The following is a 17,500-nucleotide window of genomic DNA, read 5'->3' as shown; positions in this document are numbered from 1 at the left end:
GTGGGGCGGGGCCTGGGGCGGGGCGGAGCCTTGGTGGAGTCTATGGTGGGGCGGGGCCTGGGATGGAGTCTATGGTGGGGCGGGGCCTGGGGCCTGGGGCGGGGCGGGCCTGCGGGGCGGAGTCTCTGACAGAGCTTGCGGTTCCGTATCGGGATGCGGGACCTCTGGCCGGGGGACGGGGCTCGGGGAAGGACGCGCACGTCCCGGAGATGGGGATGCCTGGGCTATGGGAGGGCTTTGTTCCCAGGCGGGTGAGCTGGAGGGCGGAGCCGGGGGTGTCTGCAGGATAGGTGGGTGTGAGGGAGAAAGTTGGGGTCTGAACGTGGCCCCGCTGCCCTTCGGTTCTGGCCCTTGGTCTCTACCCCTCGCAAGCAAGGTTGTGGGAAGCCCCGTGCGGGGACGGGCCGCGGGCCCCTGCGACGGAACAGACGCTCTTTTGTCCTTGGCACCCGTGTGTCTCGTCTCTTTTGGACCCACGCGGACTGAATCCAACCGGAAGCTACTAAATGCCTGCTGGTCATCCCGTGGGACTCTTCCCCACGTCGCCTCATCCCGCTGACTTCTGTCAGCGTGGGGATTGATCCCTTTTCTACCGCAGGGAGACTCGGGCGGCCCCCTGATCTGCGATGGCATTCTTCACGGAGTCGACTCCTTCGTGATCCGGGAATGCGCCTCGCTCCAGTTCCCCGACTTCTTCGCCCGGGTGTCCATGTACGTGGACTGGATTCGCACGGTGCTGCGGGGCGCAGAGCCCTGAGCTGCCCTTCTGCGCCCCAGAAGTCTACCCTGGGGCAAGCTCTGGCAGGAAAACCTGGAGTGGGGTGGAGACAGCTCCGTCCCCTATTCCATGTGACCTTAATAAAGCTGAGAAGTCTTTAAAAGCTGTCTGCTGTCTGTCTTACCCATGTGGACCTGGGATGTGGTCAGGGCCTCCGTGTCGGAGGTGGGGGGATCCACTATGCAGGAAAGAAAGGGGTGGAGGGCCAGGCTCATTCCCGAACCACAGGGCCTGGATTCAGCAAGCCCCTTTTGCTTCTCACCTCTTTGCCTCAGTTTCCCCAACTGGAACTGGGGTGAGGAGGCGTGGCTTGTGGGGTTTGGTGAAGCGTCCCTAGCTCCAGGTTTCTTGCAGCCGTGGGCGCGCACTGGGCTTCTCGGGGCCTGATGGTTGTGGTCCAGTCAAAGCAGACAGGAGGACTTCCTGGTGGAGGAGGCAGGGTGGACAGCGTTGGGAAATCCAGGAGCAAGGAGGAGGGACCCGGGGGCAGGGCACAGCGAGGCCAGAAGAGCAAGGGGCAGACATGGAAGCATGTGGTGAGCCTGGGCCAGCACAGGGAGAAGGGAAGGCCGTCACGAGGCAGCCCTGGAGGGGCGAGAGGGGGTGGTGTCCCCACGGGGCCTTCAGAAGTGGGAGGTGGCTGCTCTTTGACTTATTTTGGTGCCCGGTCCACAGGCACCAGAGTCCACAGGATTCTAATGTTGCTTTAGTTTTGGGAGACAGTCTCACGTAGCCCAGGCTAGCCTCTAACTCCCTATGTAGCTGAAGATGACCTCGAACTCTTGATCCTTCTGCCTCCCCCTCCAGAGTGCTGGGCTGACAGGTGTGCACCCCAGGAGAGCGCGCTGCCCACTGAACCCCAGACTCAGCCTCGGTCCTTTTTCCTTTTTTGGTTTTTCGAGACAGGGTTTCTCTGTGTAGTTTTGGAGCCTGTCCTGGATCTCACTCTGTAGACCAGGCTGGCCTTGAACTCACAGACATCCGCCTGGCTCTGCCTCCTGAGTGCTGAATGCCACCAGGGCCCGGCCAGCCTCTTTTCAATCCCCCCTAAACACTGGCAGAGTGGTCCCCAATGTCTCAGCACTGTATAGGGACTGTTTCTTGTGGAGATGCTGCTGGGCATCTGGGGACCTGAGGACAGTAAATGGAGCTACAGAAGGGTTCCTTCAGGGCCTGGCGTTCCACAGCAGGGGACTGGCACTATGAACTCAAAGGCAAACTTAGCCCGCACAGCATGATGGGTGAGCATGGTATACAGGTGGTGCTCAATAAGTGTAGCCGTGGTGAAGTCTGGTCTCCTAATCTGAGACTGTTCGCCCTGCACCCGCTGCCATGTGACGAGGGACGGTGTATACAGTAGGTGCTCACTGTGCGGAAGGAAGGGAGTTCAGTTAGGGTGTGTCTGAGTGAGTCAGGGAGTGCCCAGCTTGTGTGGGGGAGAGAAGGCAGCTGTCCCCACTGGGGTCCCAGGGACCGAGGTCTCCAGCCTAGCGGGTGTTGAGCCCTGGCACCGTGGCCACCTGCCCGTGTCCGTTGGGTTTCAACCCCTGTGCCCTGTCCTGGAGTTCAGACGTTGGTTTTGCAACAAACAGCCTTGGCTGTGGCTCCGGGAAGAGATGGGAGGGGAGCTGGCCGCAGAGTGGGGGGGGGGGGGGGGCTGGGCCCCCGAGCCTGTCGCCATTGTGGGAGAGGAGCGCTCCCCCTGTGTGGTTCCAGATGGGAACTCACACTCTGGCCACTGGGAGGATAGCAGTTCCTTCTCATGGTGCCCAGGCATTGATGGGGTCAGGTGGGACTGAGTCCCCCACTGTGAGGAGCAACCAACAAATTAGGGCTGAGCTGCTGCAGTGCGAACCCCAGGCTAAAATGACCTGTGGTAGCCTGGTGGCGGTGGCGCACACCTTCAATCCCGGCACTCGGGAGGCAGAGGCAGGTGGATCTCCGTGAGTTCGAAGCCAGCCTGTTCTACAGAGTGAGATCCAGGAAAGGCTCCAAAACTTAACAGAGAAACCCTGTCTCGAACCCCCTCCCCCCCCAAAAAAAATGACCTGTTGTGCTGCGCATGGTGGTGCACACCTTTAGTCCCAGAGCTGAGGAGGCAGAGGCAGGTGGATCTCTGTGAGTTCCAGCCAGCCTGGGCTACATGGTGAGACCCTGTCTCAAGCACACATACGCTCACCTGTCACTGGGTGGGCAGAGCATCCATGTCCCTCAATTTTTCTGACTTAAGTAAGGATCCAGCCAGCCATTTCCTGTCACCCCAGGAAAAAGTCAGGCTGGTACCAGACCCTTTGACAACTCAAAACACTTATGTGTTGTTGTTATTACTATGCCTGAGGTAAACTGAGGCAGACGGATTGGCCCTCAGATATATATATAAGTGGCTGGATACAGAGCACCAAGCTGGGCCTGGCTGTGCACATCTGTCCTCCGAGTACTCGGGAGGTACAGGCAGAGGAATTAAGAGTTTGAGGCCAGCCCGGGCTACCTGAGATTCTATTTTACTTTATTTTTGGCTTTTTAGAGACAGGGTTTCTCTGGGTAGCCCTGGCTGTTCTGGAACTCGCTCTATAGACCAGGCTGACCTCGAACTCACAGAGATCCGCCTGCCTCTGCCTCCCGAGTGCTGGGATTAAAGGTGTGCGTCACCACCACTCAGCCCTGAGGTCCTATTTTTTTATGAAAGAAAAGGATGGCTTGCTGAGTTTTCATTGATACTGAGCATCAGGAATGAAGTTGAAGTGGGGACCCTGGGGGCACACAGCTCTCCATGTCACCCCCATCGTCCCGTTCCCAGGGAGGAAGTGAGGCTGTGGCTGGCATGGGGCAATACAACGGTCTCTGCCTGCAGCTATAAGTATGGCTGTTAGGTAGGGGCGTGGGGAGCCACCATAGCACAGCCCCATCATGACCCTCGGCCGATCATCCAGCCCGACTCTGGCTCCCATGCTGCTGGCCATGCTCCTGGGTGGTGAGTGCGGATGGACACACATCCACCCCACTGACCACTTGTCCATCTCCATTTTCTTTCCCCGCTTCCGCCAGGACCTTAGAAAAAGACACAGGTTTCTAGCGGCAAGGCCACTACCAGGAAATGGGGATTCCAAGCCCGGAGGAGGTGCTTGGGTCTCAAGTCCAGGAGCACCTTGGGCAGGTCCCTTATCCTCTCTGCCTCAGTTTCCCTCACTAACCTTGTGGGTTCTCATTGAGGATTCGAACAGCTTGGTGGCTGGGGCTCACTCTTCCTCCCCGTGTGTCCCTAGGCCCAGTGCTGGCCTCAGAGATTGTGGGTGGCCGGCCAGCCCGGGCCCACGCTTGGCCCTTCATGGTGTCCCTGCAGCGGCGTGGAGGTCACTTCTGTGGTGCCACACTCATCGCCAGGAACTTCGTCATGTCCGCAGCCCACTGCGTGAATGGCCTGTGAGTCCCCTCTCTATCCTTCCCCTCCCAGCCCTCAACGTCCACGTGGGCCAGGGTGGGTGGTCAGGTGGGGACTCCCACCCATGACCCTTTCCTCTCCGCTGTCCATAGGAACTTCCAGTCCGTGCAGGTCGTGCTGGGGGCCCACAACCTGCGGCGACAGGAGCCCACAAGACAGACCTTCTCTGTGCAGCAGATCTTCGAGAGAGGCTTCGACCCCACGCGTCTGGTGAACGACATCGTGATCCTCCGGGTGGGCTTGGGAGTCCGGGAGCCATGAGGTTTGGGCTGGAGAAAGATGCTGTGCAGAAGGGTCTGGGGGTGGGGGAGACAGGGACACCCTGGGGCAGCTGCAGTTACCACCTGAGCCCCCTTCCAGCTCGGCACGGTGGACAGTAGCCGTCCTGTGGGCCCCATGGCGAAGGCCCTTGTGAGCTAATGTACGGAACGCTCCGGGCAGTATTCAATCAACAAACTCCTCTTGTCTGTGCTCTCCCCGCACTGACCCTGCCGCTCTGCGGAACCCGGGGAAATACTCATTTCTTCCTCCAGTTCCCAAGCTTTCCCACCACTTGGTGGCAGGGTATTCAGGGACATGGTGACAGTCCTTGTGGAAAGCGCCCTGTGACTCCTTCCTGTTCTAAGTCTTGCCCACCGTCCCTCCCCGCAGCTCAACGGCTCAGCCACCATTAACGCCAACGTGCAGGTGGCCCAGCTGCCTGCCCAGGGCCGTGGCGTGGGTAACGGAACTTCATGCCTGGCCATGGGCTGGGGCAGGCTGGGCACGAACCAACGGTCACCAAATGTGCTCCAAGAGCTCAATGTGACCGTGGTGACGAACTTCTGCCGCCGCCGTTTGAATGTGTGCACGCTGGTGCCGAGGCGGAGAGCAGGCATCTGCTTCGTAAGTACCCGTTTGCAGCAGAGGGGATGGTGGTCAGACCCGAGGGAGGACTTCCTAGTGCTGCAACATGGGTAAGGGGGAGCCTAGAGGTCCCGTCTCTGACCTTGACACCTTCACAGGGAGACTCTGGAGGACCCTTGGTCTGTAACGGGCTTGTCCAAGGCATCGACTCCTTCATCCGCGGAGGCTGCGGGTCTGGACTGTACCCAGATGCCTTCGCGCCTGTGGCTGAGTTCGCAGACTGGATCAATTCCATTATCCGCAGGCATGACGACCGCCCCCATACCCACCCCAGAGACCCTGAGAGCAGGACTGTCTAGGACCTGCCCGCCCCCCTAATGCTGTCAGCCTAAGCTGTTTGTGGCAGCCATCAATAAAAGCAACATTTCCTTAGTACACTGGGTCTGGTGTTTGTTGACTGTGCCACAGAACGTAGAATGCTACACTGCCTTGTGAGGGGCACCTGTGGACTTGGCCACGGAGTCGTCGGGGCAAAGTCACAGCAGGAGGCATGTACAAAAGGATATCAGTGAGGTGGCCCTTTTTGGTTTCTGTTCCCCAAAACCCACGTTCAGCTAGGTCTCAGCACTCAGGAGACTGAGGCAGCAGGATTGCCATGAGTTTGACCACAGCCTGGCCTAAGAGTGAGCGTCTGCTGGTCCTGTAGAGGACCTGACCTGGGTTCCCACATGGCGGCTCACAACTACCTATAGCCCCCATTCCAGGGGACTCGACGCCCTCCTCTGGACTCTGGGCACCAGGCATGCACATGACCCGCCCCCGCGCTCACATAATTAAGAATAATTTGCAGACGTCCTTCTTATGCTCTGTATCTTACAATCTGATTTTAAGATTGAGTACTCTGCTGGGTGGCGGTGACACACACCTTTAACCCCAGCACTCGTGAGGCAGAGGCAGGTGGATCTCTGTGAGTTCGAGGCCAGCCTGGTCTACAGAGTGAGATCCAGGACAGCCAGGGCTGCACAGAGAAACCCTGTCTTTAAATCTAATGAACTAACAACCCAGGGCTGGTGAGGCAGCATAAGGGGTGACGGTGCTTGCCCCGAAGCCTGAGGAGCTGAGTTCAATCCCTGGAACTGCACAGTGGAAGGACAAGGAGGACACGTGGAAACGTTCCCCAGCGAGCCACCACATAGTTCACAGACACAATGAAATAAACGAAGCATGCAGATGAATAATAAAAACCAGAAATGGTCCACTTTCCCGTTGGATTGGAGCAGCAGACGCCATAGCTCTGTCCCAGGCGGCCCCTGCATGGCCTCCTCTATCTCAGTCACCCCACCCTCTCCCTGTCCACCTCCTCCAGCCATACCCCACCCCCGCCAGGACAGGGTTCCAAGTGGAAGTTCAAACTTGTTTGCTGAAGTGTCCTGACCCTGGGTGGTCACCAAATTTTTATATTTTACAAGTTCTCGGGCTCCTTTTTGCACAATCTGGATTCTGTCCTAAAGGGCTTCTGATTTTTGTTTTGTTTTTGAGACAGAGCCTCACTCTGTAGCCCAGGCTGGCCTTGAACTCACAGAGATTCTTTTGTCTCTGCCTCCCGAGTGCTGGGGTTGAAAGCCTCAGCTGCCCAGGTGGCTTCTGATTTTAATAAGGAGACTCCTGGGGTTCTGACCTCACATCTGCAACATCAGGTCATCCCCAAAGAGAGAACCTAATGCTCCAACAGGGAATGGTGAGCTGAGTCCCCCACTCTCCCCACCCTCCCTGTCCCAACCCCTCCCCTCCAGAACCCACCCTATGGATTAGCTTGGGGGGAGCCTCTGACCTAGGCTCAGTCAGTCAAGGCATTGATTAACATGAGGGTCAGATTTTACTGTGAGGGTCCCTGAACCACAACAGGGAACAGCCTGGTGAAGACAAGGCTGTGCCTGGATCAAGCCATACCTGAAGGCAAAATTCACAGACTTTCCTTTTCAGTTCCTCATGGCCACACTCTGAAGGGGTGTCAGACCCCCACAGCCACAGGAGTGAGGATGGAGGATTCTCTCCTACTAGCAAACAACCTTTGCTCCAAATGTGAGGAGTCGAGTTACCTCCCCTCACTGGCAAACAACCTCTGCAAGTTGGAGGAGGAAGTATGGGAGGGGTAAAAAGATGGGGAGATGTTTGCCCATCGGCCTCCTGCTGAAGGGATTGCGACACACTGCGTTGGAAGGACACTTACTGGGCCAAGGACACTTACTGGGCCAGGGTGCTGGGCGGTCCAGCCTCTCACCCAGGCCACGTGCTGTGACCTTCAGGGTGGGCACTGGCCAGGGTCCCAGGCAGGAGGGAGAGGAAGGGTCCCGGTGGACCTGGCAGGTTTACATAATCGGTCCCAGAAGGGCCGACATACTCAAATCTGAAAGCGCAGATCCCCAGGTCCCTAGCTGGGTCTCTGCCCACGAGAAAGGAGGGGCGGGAGGCACCTGCTCCATAAAAATAGCTCCGGAGGACTCGCCTGGGTCAGTGTCTGGACTCATCGGTGTCAAAATGCGCAGCTGTGCGTGCTCCGTGGCCCTGGTGCTCCTGGGGGCGGCTGTATGTGGTGAGTGGGCCGGGAGGATACAGCAGCCGGCGCCGGGGGTCTCCAAACTCGGAGTCTGCGGTCTGAGCCTCGTGGACTCTGAGCTTTTACCAACAGCAAGAATCTGGGTTTGAATTCACACCGGGGCCAGCAAAAAGGGTTAACTGGTAAAGGGGCTTGTGGTCAAGACTGAAGACCCAAGTTTGATCCCCTGGACCCATGTGGTGAAGGAAGAGAAGTTATTCGCTACAAGATGACTTCCGGCTGCGGCAGGTTCACTGTGGTCTTGAGGAGCGTGCACCACCCACCAGGCTTCTGAGTTTGCGACCCCCCAGAAGCGTATTTTACAGTGATGGGGTTCTGGGTCCCGAGCAAACGGGAGGGAGCGGGGCAGGGAGGTGTCTGGGGTCTCTCTGGGTGCAGCCCACCCTGATCCTTACAGTGCACCCACCCTCCTCAGCTGCGCAGCCCCAAGGCCGGATCCTGGGTGGCCAGGAAGCCAAGGCTCATTCCTATCCCTACATGGCTTCGGTGCAAGTGAACGGCACACACGTGTGCGGTGGCACCCTGGTGGACGAGCAGTGGGTGCTGAGCGCCGCGCACTGCATGGACGGAGTGTGAGTGGCGGGGTGGCGGGGCGGAGGGAGTGGGGCCTCGGGGGCGGGCGGGACGTGGATCTGAGGTGGGCCCTCGTCCTGTCCCCAGGACCGCAGATGACATCCTGCAAGTGCTCCTGGGTGCCCACTCGCTGTCGAAACCTGAACCCTCCAAGCAGCTGCACGACGTGCAAAGCGTCGTGCGTCACCCGGACAGTGGGCCCGACCGCATCGTGCACGACATTGCCCTCTTGAAAGTAAGGAGTCTGGGTCCTTCCTACCCCCTGGGTTCCACTCAGGGTCTAGCCTCGACACTTCCTTCGGCACCGCCACCCTAGTCGGTTTCCCAGCGCTGCCCCCTTCCGTGACTTTACCCTCCTCTCAATGCTAGCTGACCCAGAATGCCTCGCTGGGCCCCCACGTGCAGCCCCTGCCCTTGCAAGAGGAAGACGGAGAGCTGGCCCCCGGAACGCTCTGCGACGTGACCGGTTGGGGTGTGGTCAGCCACGCGGGGCGCAGGCCCGACGTCCTGCAGAAGCTGACAGTGCCGATCATGGACCGGAACACCTGCAATCTGCGGGTGCATCACGACGGGGCGGTCACCCAGGACATGATATGTACAGAGAGCCACCGCAGGGACAGCTGCAGGGTGAGTGGCGCAGCCCGGGTCAAGTGGTGTGGGTGGGTGGGGCCTGCAGAGGCCAGCGAGGGGCGTGGCTTGCACGTCACTCGTGTCCCCGCCCCACAGGGCGACTCCGGAGGTCCTCTGGTGTGCGGGAACGTGGTCGAGGGTGTTGTCGCGTGGGGCTCGCGGGTCTGCGGAAACCGCAGGAAGCCGGGCGTCTATACCAGAGTGGCGACTTACCTGACCTGGATCAGAAATGTCACCAATGATGATGGCTTGATGGGCTGAGGGGATTCCCGGAGACACTGTCTCACAATAAATGCATGCATCTGAGTCCTGTGCGTCTTTATTGAGCGCCTGCTGCACACACACCCGGGAGGCTGAAGGCAGGTAGTTCCGCGCTCGGCCACACGGAGGCGCGCGTGCTCTTTTGGGGAACCGTGGGGCGGGGCCCACTCCCACCCTACAGAGGTCCTGCTGCACCCGGCACCATCATCTGGGCTCAGACAGCATTGCCAAGACGCTCCGAAGTTGACATAGATACTAAAAGGGGAAACTGAGGCACAGAGAGGCCATGAACAAAGGCTGGATTCCAACCCAGAGCCCATACTGGTTCACTGAGGAGGGAGTTGGTGATGTCTTGAGAGCTGTGGAGTCAACACCCCAGGTCCCCTCCTGGCTACAACGGGCAGAGCCTAGACCCAAACCCTGTGCCTTCCTACCCGGAGGGCAGGGACAGTGGGGGTCTGAGAAGGAAGCCCCAGCTGTTCCCTCAGGACGCTATTTCAATGCCATGTGTCCCCGAGTCTAGGGTGCGTCACACGTAAACATCTGAACAAACGCAGCATTTTCCCCAGATGGCCTGGCATTCACTAACACACACGATCAGCACTCTGCAGAGTGGGTGGGAGCAGCCGTGCACGGCCAGGAAGGGGGAAGGGAGCTTATGCAGGGGGGCCGATGTCACCCCAGGGGCCATGCTCCGGCCACAGGAAGTCAAGGATAGCTTGAGCAAGGCCAGGATGCCCCACACCACACTGTTGGCTTCTGTTGACGAGGCAGCACCCAGGGCCAGTGGGCATCCCAGGGAAGTCACAAAACCCTGAAGGGGACACACCAGTCTCCCAGGCTCCTCGGGACGTGCAGAATGTTCCAGAAGGGAACTGGGAATAGGCACATGTGCCTGCTATCCCAGCACTCAGGAGGTAGAGACAGGAGAATCAGGAGTTCAAAGTCATCCCCAGCTACATATCAAAACGTGGGGGAGTAAAGGGGGTTCCAGGTTGGGGGACCCCACCCGGCCGTTACCTTCCCTGGCAATGGCTCCCCTCACAGGCTGCGTCAGAGCACGGTCTGTCCTCTGGAGCGAGCCCTCCCCAGGCTGGGTCATGTGTGGCCACTGCCCTGTGCTCTGCTCCACAGGGTTCCAGAAATAACAAAACCAATTACCGTGATCCTGGGGCTGGGCCTGGCTGCCTGTGACTGCAGCGGGCAGATGAGGAAGCTTGAAGGCAGGACCCCTGGGGACCACAGCAAAGGCTGCTGGAAACCGGGGTGTGGGAGGCAGGGGGAGGCCGCTGTGCCGCACACACGGGCACACCTCAGCACAGAGCCTGACCTGGTGGGCAGCAGAGGAGGGAGCGTGGGGACAGCACAAGCCTGGAGGCAGTGCAGGAGAACTTTATTGGGCCCGCCCTCCACGCCCACAGTCCCCAAAGGGAAACTGAGGGAGACAACCCCAACCTGGACAGGGGCATATGGACTGTGGCCCTTTTGAAGGGTGGACACACAGCCCAGCTCCTTCAAGATGGCCTGGGTGTGACCATGGGATGTTAGGCCCTGAAGGTGGCACATGCCTTGTGTCCCCAGAGGGACAGACCCGGGGCGGCTGGCTGAGGACACAATGTTCCATCACAGAAGGCCCCCTGTGTCTGCTCAGAGCATGGCTGTGTCTCGGGGTCGGCCGAGGGGCGCTGTCTCGGGGTCGGCCGAGGGGCGCTGTCTCAGGGACGACTGAGGGGCACCCTCCGCCACAGCCCCCCACACAGGCAGTTCTTGATCCACCGCTGCTCCCACTGCTTCACGGCGGTCGTCTTGTTGGGAGACTTGAGCATGGTGACGCAGCCACACCTGGGGAGCAGGGACCGCTGACACTCTCCCGACCCTCCCACGACCCCACCTGCCTCTGCCCTGCACACGGGTGCCTCCAGAAATACTGTTGCCTGCAGTGGTGCAAGATGGTACACCCCACACCCTGGGCACCCCCAAACCACACCCAGGGCCTCCTGAAGCAGAGGGGACCCCGGGCCTGGCCGGCAGCGCTCACCTGGTGCAAGCTTTGCATTCCTCAGTCGGGTAAGCACCCAGGTGCAGCCTCCGCAGGTGGTCAATCTTGGGCTGGCCAGGGGCCCTGGGGAGGAGAGGGGAGTGAGGGGATGTGGGGGGCTGTGTCCACAGCACCATGTTAGCCGGCAGCAAAGCGTGGCTTCTGGTGTGTGACCCCAGGGCTCAACCATAAAAAACAACAGCCGATGGCCTTTTCCTGGTGAGACAGGAGCAGAGTTTCTAGAACCTTCCAAACATGGCTGAATATGGGTCAACGGGACAGCGTACACACAGGAGGGGGCAGAGGCCTCACTGAGACCAGGGCATTGCTCACTGCGGGGGCGGGAGCTGGCCTGGCCTGGGCGAGGCTACAATGCAGCCTCCACAAATCCTACACCCAAAGCTGTGCACTCAGAGCTGGAGGCAGGAGGATCAGAGTTCAAGGACACCCTCCTCCCACACAGGGAGTCTGGGGCAAGCCTGGGCTACATGAGACAAAACCCAAACACCTCTATGCACACAGCAGCGGCTGGAATGCCACCCAGTTCTCTCTCAGGGCAGAGACCTGGTGAAACAGAACTCGGTCCTTAGACACCCAGGCTCCAGGAGGTGCTGGACCCCCCCCCCCCCCCAGAACCTGTGGTGTGGGGACCTTCAGGGCTGCAGAGCTTGAGGGGAAGGAGGGACGGGCGACGGGCACACCTGGCGAGGCCGTCCAGCTGCAGGGTGGAGGTGCTGCTTGGCAGAGTGGGCGCCCTGCCGAAGCGCAGGCGCAGGGGCTGTTTGGGCTGCAGGCGGCTGACCAGGCCGTCGCTGACAGGAAGCCAGTCCAGGTTGGGGACCAGCAGCTGGCTGGGCAGCAGGCAGCACTCATCCACCAAGCCCTCGTCGGGGTCACTGGCTGGGCCCTCGTCACGGCCTAGGGGAGGGGATGGAGGTCACTGCACTCAACAGCCTCCCCGGGACGCCACTTCCTCACCCACACGGCGCCCACAGCAGCCTCCCTAGGGCTCTGCCCTCGGACATCTCAGCTGGTGAGTGAGGGCCCACGGCACGTGCTGGGGAAAGGGGGAGAAGCCCCCGCTCTGGCGCTGTGCTGGGCCTACAGTTGTATTTTGTTGGGAAGGCGTAAGCAGAGGGCAGTGTCTCACAGCAGATCCACAGCTTGGTGAGCAGCCGAAAGAGCAGGGACATGCTGTCCTGGGTGTCCGAGGTGGCTGTGTAGACCGGCAGGCAGCTGGGCTTCAGCAGGCCCCAGATGCGGATGACAACCATCAACTCTCGCAGCATGCCCAGGGAGGTACCGTCCCGGAGGAAGCTGTGCCCTGGCCTCAGCGGGGAGCCCTGGGGTGGGGACACTGGGAGTGAGCAGCCCCAGAGCTGCTGTGGGTGGGTATGTGCCAGTCGCCAGCTAACCCTTGGACCCTGGGTGAGGCCTGGGGACAGTGTGGCCTTCACCACAGGGGTACGGTTGGTGCGGAGTCGGGGGAGGACAGAACTGTGCTCAGTGCCCTACAGCCAAGAGTGGTCAGAAACGACCAGTCCAGCATCTGCGGTGCTGGCAGGGACCTGGTGGACGCCAAGCCAGGCCAGCGCGGCTGTCTTTACCTCCCACAGAACCCAGGAAGCCGGGGCTTGACCTGTGACCCTGTAGCCTGGAGGCCCTCAAGGCTAGAAGCCTCAGATGACCTGGGATAGACGGGAGGCGGAATCACCCGCTCCGGGGCCCAGGAGCACGCCCTAGGCAGACAGGAGCCAAGGAGTGCGTCTCAGCAGAAGAAAGGACGCACCAGCGCCCACCATAACAGAGGCCGGGGCTGAAGACCCCAGGGAAAGCGAAGGGGCGGGGCCGACGCCGGGTGTGTGTGTGTGGGGGGGTGTGGGGGGGGGATGGGGGTGGGCGGCAGGGCTCACCTGGTTGGGCAGGCTGGCCGGGGGGCGGGGCCGACGCTGGGGGCTCACCTGGTTGGGCAGGCTGGCCGGGGGGCGGGGCCGACACTGGGGGCTCACCTGGTTGGGCAGGCTGGCCGGGGGGCGGGGCCGACGCTGGGGGCTCACCTGGTTGGGCAGGCTGGCCAGGAGGTAGAGCACGAAGTCCCCCACCCACTGAAGCAGCTGCTGCAGGGCCTGCAGAGTGTTCATGTCCAGGACAAACTCCTCTGTCTTCAGGTTGATCATGACCTTGTCAATGTCTGTGGGGACAGTGAAGGGTGGTCAGGGAACATGGGGGAACCTGGCTCTGCAGGAAGGACCATCACACAGCCGTGAAAAGCACGTGATCTACCACAAGGACGAGCCCCGACCGCACTGACGCTCTCTCTGTGAGACAGCGATGGCCCTCAACCTGCTGTGTAGCCAAGGATGGCGCTGGACCCGCATGTTCAGGCAGCACCACATCTGGTTTACACCGGATAGGTGATCTGCCACCTGGCCATACCTCAAACCCAACCAACACAAGGTTATGAAGGCTGCATGTTCTTGGGCTCAGGTCAGGGCTGGGCACCTCCCCAGCACCCACCTTACACCTGGGGAAGGAAGGCCCCACACCCACCAACGTCAGTGATCTTGGCGCATATCTCAGCCAGGCGGTCCCCGGGGCTCTTGTCAGGGGTGTTGAGAAAGTGTGGGCGCAGCAGGGACTTGAGAGTGGATGTGATGGCCATGAGGAACAGCTTGGTGTGGTAGTCACACACGCGGGCCACCGTGCAGGGCGACAGTTTGCACAGCGAGGCCTTCATGGCCAGGATCCGGGTGGAGAGGACCTGGGGGGCACAGATGTGGTGGAAGGCCTGGCTGGAGGTTTGGGGCTCACACCCAGGGTCCAGGGGTACTCAGTCCCCAGAGCATGGGATGATGGGAAAGAGCCACTTGGCTGGGACACTTGCCAGGCAACCAGAGGCAGGCGGGTCACTTCTTTGGGCTTCCCTCTTTGTGACTCAATGGGTACAGACCCACCGGCCGGCACTGTGAGGACACCCATTAGCAAGGGTGACAATGGCCAGTGATGAGTCCCCACACTTGGCTGTCCTCCCCAGCCCTCCCTGACTGCTTTGTTCTGAGGCAATGTCTTGCTCTGCAGCCCAGACTGACCCCAGAATCGTGATCCTCCTGCCTCAGCTTCTGGAACGCAGGGCCCACATGCTTGCACCCCCCCCCCCCCAGATTCTTGCAGACGAGTCAGGATCGGGGTCACCCTCTGTGAACAGCAGTCCCTACTCCCTCTGCCCTGGTAGCCACTGGCCAAGGCCTCTGGCAGCCCATGTGGTCCACATGACGCACCCCTTGGGCCGGTTCTATTCTAGAGCAGTCTAGAAAGACCCCTGAGCTCGGGGCAGAAGTGAGGATTTGAAGTATGGATTGGAGGGTCACTGTAGGGCGCTCCAGGCACTCCCTAGGCCCTGGGCTCCACCCACACCAGGGGGAGGGGCGGTAAGAGGGACGTGTGTGGGAGCCCCGCCCACCTGCTGGAGGGCGGGCTTCTGCCGCGTGTACTCCTCATGCAGCCGCTCCACCAGGCTCTGCACCATGCCGGGCTGCACGTGCAGCAGGATGTCCCACCAGTCGTAGCCGGTCACCATGCAGTATTCCAGCAGAAACAGCAGGTGCTGCAGGGCCAGCTTGGGCTCCAGCGGGTGGCCCAGGGAGGGAGAGATGCGCAGCATGCTGAGCTGCGGGGGAGGCTGGGCTGAGCGGGCCGCCGACCCAAACCTCCCTCCGACCCAAACCTCCCTCCGCTCCCCCCCCCCCCCCCCCCCGTCTGGTCTGACCACTCACCTTCCCATGGTTGTCGATGCCCACCAGGGCCAGTGACGTCCAGGACAGCTGCATGGCTTTGAAGTGGACGGCCGGGCCTGTGGTGCGCGGGCGCTTCAGGGCCGGCTCATCCAGTGAGCGCGGGGCTGAGCTGTAGAGCACCGCCATGGTCTGCAGTGAGAGCCGATGTACCATGTGCACGCTGCCGTCCTGGAAGGCCAGCGCCAGGCCTGGGGGTAGGGGAGTGTGGTCGGGGCAGGGTGGGCAGCGGCTGCCTTCCCTGGCTCCCTTCGCGACCTCAGGAATGAGAGAGAGCCCAAGCTCCGTCCCTGGCTACGGCCCCCACCCTGAATGCATTCTCCCCATCATAAGGAGAGCCAGGAAAATAAGGCCCTAGAAACGCAGAGGCAAGGCCAGCCACCTCACCGCTGAGCAGCTGGGAAGGCACCTGACTGACAGGCAGGGACCTGAGGGATCGAACCCTGGACCATACATATACTTTGAAAAGGATTTCTCCCCGTGTTCCCAACTCACTGTCACTTAGCCATAGCCCCTTACATAGTAAGGGGCACAGCTCTCTACTGAGGGGCTACAGGTGTGCACGTCTTAAAAACTGCAACTTTTCCTTAATCAGCTGCAATTCTTTACATATTAAGGGATGCAGCTTTGTGTTAACTAGCCACAGCCCTTTATCTATTAAGGAGCACAGCTCCTCGGCAGCTCTCAGGACCCCTGGTTCTGGGGGACAGTCCACACTCATCACATGAGATGGGGAACCCACAGCTCTCAGAATCCACTTCCCACCCCACAGGTCCAGGCGCTGTGCTGGCCGCTCCCGGGCTGAACGTACCGAGGCCGGGGTAGAACTGGGTGTCACTGGCCACCTTGAGGTCAGTGTTGGTGAGTGAGATGGGCAGTTTAGGCAGTGCCACGGCTGAGACACGGTCCAGGTCGTTGGTGGCTGACAGGATCCGCCACTTCAGAATCATGGGCTGTTTGTCACCAACTGGAGAGTTGGGGACAGGAAAAGGAAGGGTGTGGGAGGGCACAGAAAGCCGAGCTCCACCTCAGGGCGGCAGGGCCCCTCCGGTCCCAACTCAGGGAGAGGACTCAGCATGGCCAACCAGAGCACCTCTCCCCCAGCCTGCTGGCCTGAGGGTCACATGACCTGAGGACCAGCAGGATCCGGTCCAAGGACTTTTCTCGTCTTTTTTGAAACAGGGTCCCGTGGACCCTGCCCTGGCCTTGAACTCTTACCCTCCTGCTCCACTTTGCTGGGATCCAGGCATTCCCACTAGGCCCAGTTCATTCTCTGCAGGGAGGGAGCCCAGCCCCTCTGAGCTCTCTGGTCCCCACCTTTGAAACCAGTCCTGACCCCACAGAGAGCAAGTCTCCCTCCCGAGGGGAAACTGAGGCCAGCGTGGCTATAGCCCTCTGTTTGGAGCAGCCGGGGTTCCCTACACTGAAGGCTGCGCTCTCACAGGGGACGCAAAAAGCAGAGGTGGAGGCCGGTCATCCCAGCTCCAGAGGCAGAGGCAGGAGGACGGAGCTACAGAGTCCAGGACTTTTCTCAAAAATCAAACAAACAAAACCCAGAAGTCAGAGGCCAGTGGTAGGCAGCCGCTGGTTGGCTACATCCCTGCCTTGACCACAGCCAGCTTCTGTCACCATGGTCACGGCGCTCACCGCGGGGATGCGCACAAGGGCTAGTGGGCATGTGTGGCAGGCAGGCCCGGTGACTCAGGGCCATCTATCTGCAGGAAGCACAGCGGGGACCCTATTCACATTTAATTACTCGCTGGCCACAAAGGGCAGTTTGCTGTAACTGCAGTGAGAGGCCTCTTGACACAACTCCATTATGCCGCCAATTAGGTCCACTAGGCACCTCCAAAGCCACCGGGTCCATTAGCGCTCCCGCCTCCTCTCTCTCTCCTTTCTGTGTTGGGGAAGGTCATGCCAGGGCTGAGCCAGGCTGCGGCGGCCAGCGGGGCAGCCTTAGGGAAGGAAGGTCCCCGGTTGTAAGCAGGAGTGGGTGGGGGTCTGGGAGACCCAGGAGGGTCACAGGAGACCTCTGGAGAGGTGAGCTGCTAAGGCCAGTGCACTGCACTCAAGTCCAGCCTCCGCTCTGAACGGGGATTTCTAGAGGATCCCATGGCTTTTAAAGTAAAATGCCTCCCGTGGCTGTTCGTGCCTTGATAGCTCAGCCCCTGTTCACTGGCCCCGACCCCAGGGCCTTTGCATAGGTCACTTCTTCAATCCTGGGGGTTTCCAGGCTATCCTGCCTAGGGAGCCTTAGCATCCCACTGTAGCCCGGAAGACAACAGCCTCCTGGGACTGTGGAAGAAGTTAATCTGAGTAAATCAACAGGCCACACCTTTAAACTCAGGGCTCAGGAGGCAGAGAGGGCAGAGTTCTGTGCATTCAAGACACACAGTGACCCTGTCTCAAAACAACCTCCAAATCCCACAAGCTAATGGACCCGTGGCGGCTCCCGAACCCTGGCTGACTCACCCACAGGTGAAATCTGCTGGAAGATGTTGTTCACAGGCAGACCCTCCTTCCGCAG

The 17,500-nt window shown here is 60.3% G+C and overlaps 4 protein-coding genes across 4 annotated transcripts in view; 3 read left to right on the top strand and 1 right to left on the bottom strand.

The window, feature by feature from the left end:
• Positions 1 to 787, top strand: part of LOC131900670 (myeloblastin) — a 3,025-nt gene extending 2,238 nt beyond the window's left edge. The window contains exon 5 of the mRNA XM_059251981.1: positions 599 to 787. Within this exon, the coding sequence (XP_059107964.1) occupies positions 599 to 757 (159 nt within the window). The 3' untranslated portion in view covers positions 758 to 787. The remainder of the gene's footprint in view (positions 1 to 598) is intronic.
• Positions 788 to 3,685: 2,898 nt separating this feature from the next.
• LOC131900469 (neutrophil elastase) lies at positions 3,686 to 5,422 on the top strand. The gene is made up of 5 exons (XM_059251678.1): positions 3,686 to 3,749; positions 4,042 to 4,198; positions 4,310 to 4,451; positions 4,869 to 5,102; positions 5,222 to 5,422. Exons 1-5 carry the CDS (start codon positions 3,686 to 3,688, stop codon positions 5,420 to 5,422), a joined length of 798 nt encoding a protein of 265 aa, XP_059107661.1.
• A 1,956-nt stretch (positions 5,423 to 7,378) lies between these two features.
• Cfd (complement factor D) lies at positions 7,379 to 9,189 on the top strand. The gene is made up of 5 exons (XM_059251937.1): positions 7,379 to 7,656; positions 8,096 to 8,252; positions 8,341 to 8,488; positions 8,623 to 8,880; positions 8,980 to 9,189. Exons 1-5 carry the CDS (start codon positions 7,602 to 7,604, stop codon positions 9,142 to 9,144), a joined length of 783 nt encoding a protein of 260 aa, XP_059107920.1. The 5' UTR covers positions 7,379 to 7,601; the 3' UTR covers positions 9,145 to 9,189.
• A 1,331-nt stretch (positions 9,190 to 10,520) lies between these two features.
• On the bottom strand, positions 10,521 to 16,420 carry Med16 (mediator complex subunit 16). Its single transcript, XM_059251936.1, has 9 exons — positions 15,785 to 16,420; positions 14,956 to 15,164; positions 14,643 to 14,849; positions 13,733 to 13,943; positions 13,240 to 13,373; positions 12,333 to 12,525; positions 11,884 to 12,100; positions 11,183 to 11,266; positions 10,521 to 10,986 (listed from the first exon to the last, which is right to left on the bottom strand). The coding sequence occupies exons 1-9, from the start codon at positions 15,921 to 15,923 to the stop codon at positions 10,860 to 10,862; spliced, it is 1,521 nt and encodes a 506-aa protein (XP_059107919.1). The 5' UTR covers positions 15,924 to 16,420; the 3' UTR covers positions 10,521 to 10,859.
• Positions 16,421 to 17,500: the final 1,080 nt, after the last annotated feature.

This window comes from Peromyscus eremicus, unplaced genomic scaffold (genome assembly GCF_949786415.1).
Source record: "Peromyscus eremicus unplaced genomic scaffold, PerEre_H2_v1 PerEre#2#chr22_unloc_1, whole genome shotgun sequence".
In the NCBI taxonomy this organism is placed as follows: Eukaryota; Metazoa; Chordata; class Mammalia; order Rodentia; family Cricetidae; genus Peromyscus; species Peromyscus eremicus.
Note: the sequence above shows the minus strand (reverse complement) of the source record. Positions and strands in the feature narration are given on the sequence as shown.

Bases quoted from the DNA above. Each gene is read 5' to 3' on its own strand.
- LOC131900469 (XM_059251678.1), top strand. From the start codon at position 3,686: ATGACCCTCGGCCGATCATCCAGCCCGACTCTGGCTCCCATGCTGCTG. The intron at 4,199-4,309 runs GTGAGTCCCCTC...CGCTGTCCATAG, and splicing joins GCCCACTGCGTGAATGGCCT to GAACTTCCAGTCCGTGCAGG. The intron at 4,452-4,868 runs GTGGGCTTGGGA...CCCTCCCCGCAG, and splicing joins ACGACATCGTGATCCTCCGG to CTCAACGGCTCAGCCACCAT.
- Cfd (XM_059251937.1), top strand. From the start codon at position 7,602: ATGCGCAGCTGTGCGTGCTCCGTGGCCCTGGTGCTCCTGGGGGCGGCT. The intron at 8,253-8,340 runs GTGAGTGGCGGG...TCCTGTCCCCAG, and splicing joins GCGCACTGCATGGACGGAGT to GACCGCAGATGACATCCTGC. The intron at 8,489-8,622 runs GTAAGGAGTCTG...TCTCAATGCTAG, and splicing joins ACGACATTGCCCTCTTGAAA to CTGACCCAGAATGCCTCGCT.
- Med16 (XM_059251936.1), bottom strand. From the start codon at position 15,923: ATGATTCTGAAGTGGCGGATCCTGTCAGCCACCAACGACCTGGACCGT. The intron at 11,267-11,883 runs GTGTGCCCGTCG...TCTCCTCCCCAG, and splicing joins CAGCTGGACGGCCTCGCCAG to GGCCCCTGGCCAGCCCAAGA. The intron at 10,987-11,182 runs GTGAGCGCTGCC...CCTGCTCCCCAG, and splicing joins GAATGCAAAGCTTGCACCAG to GTGTGGCTGCGTCACCATGC.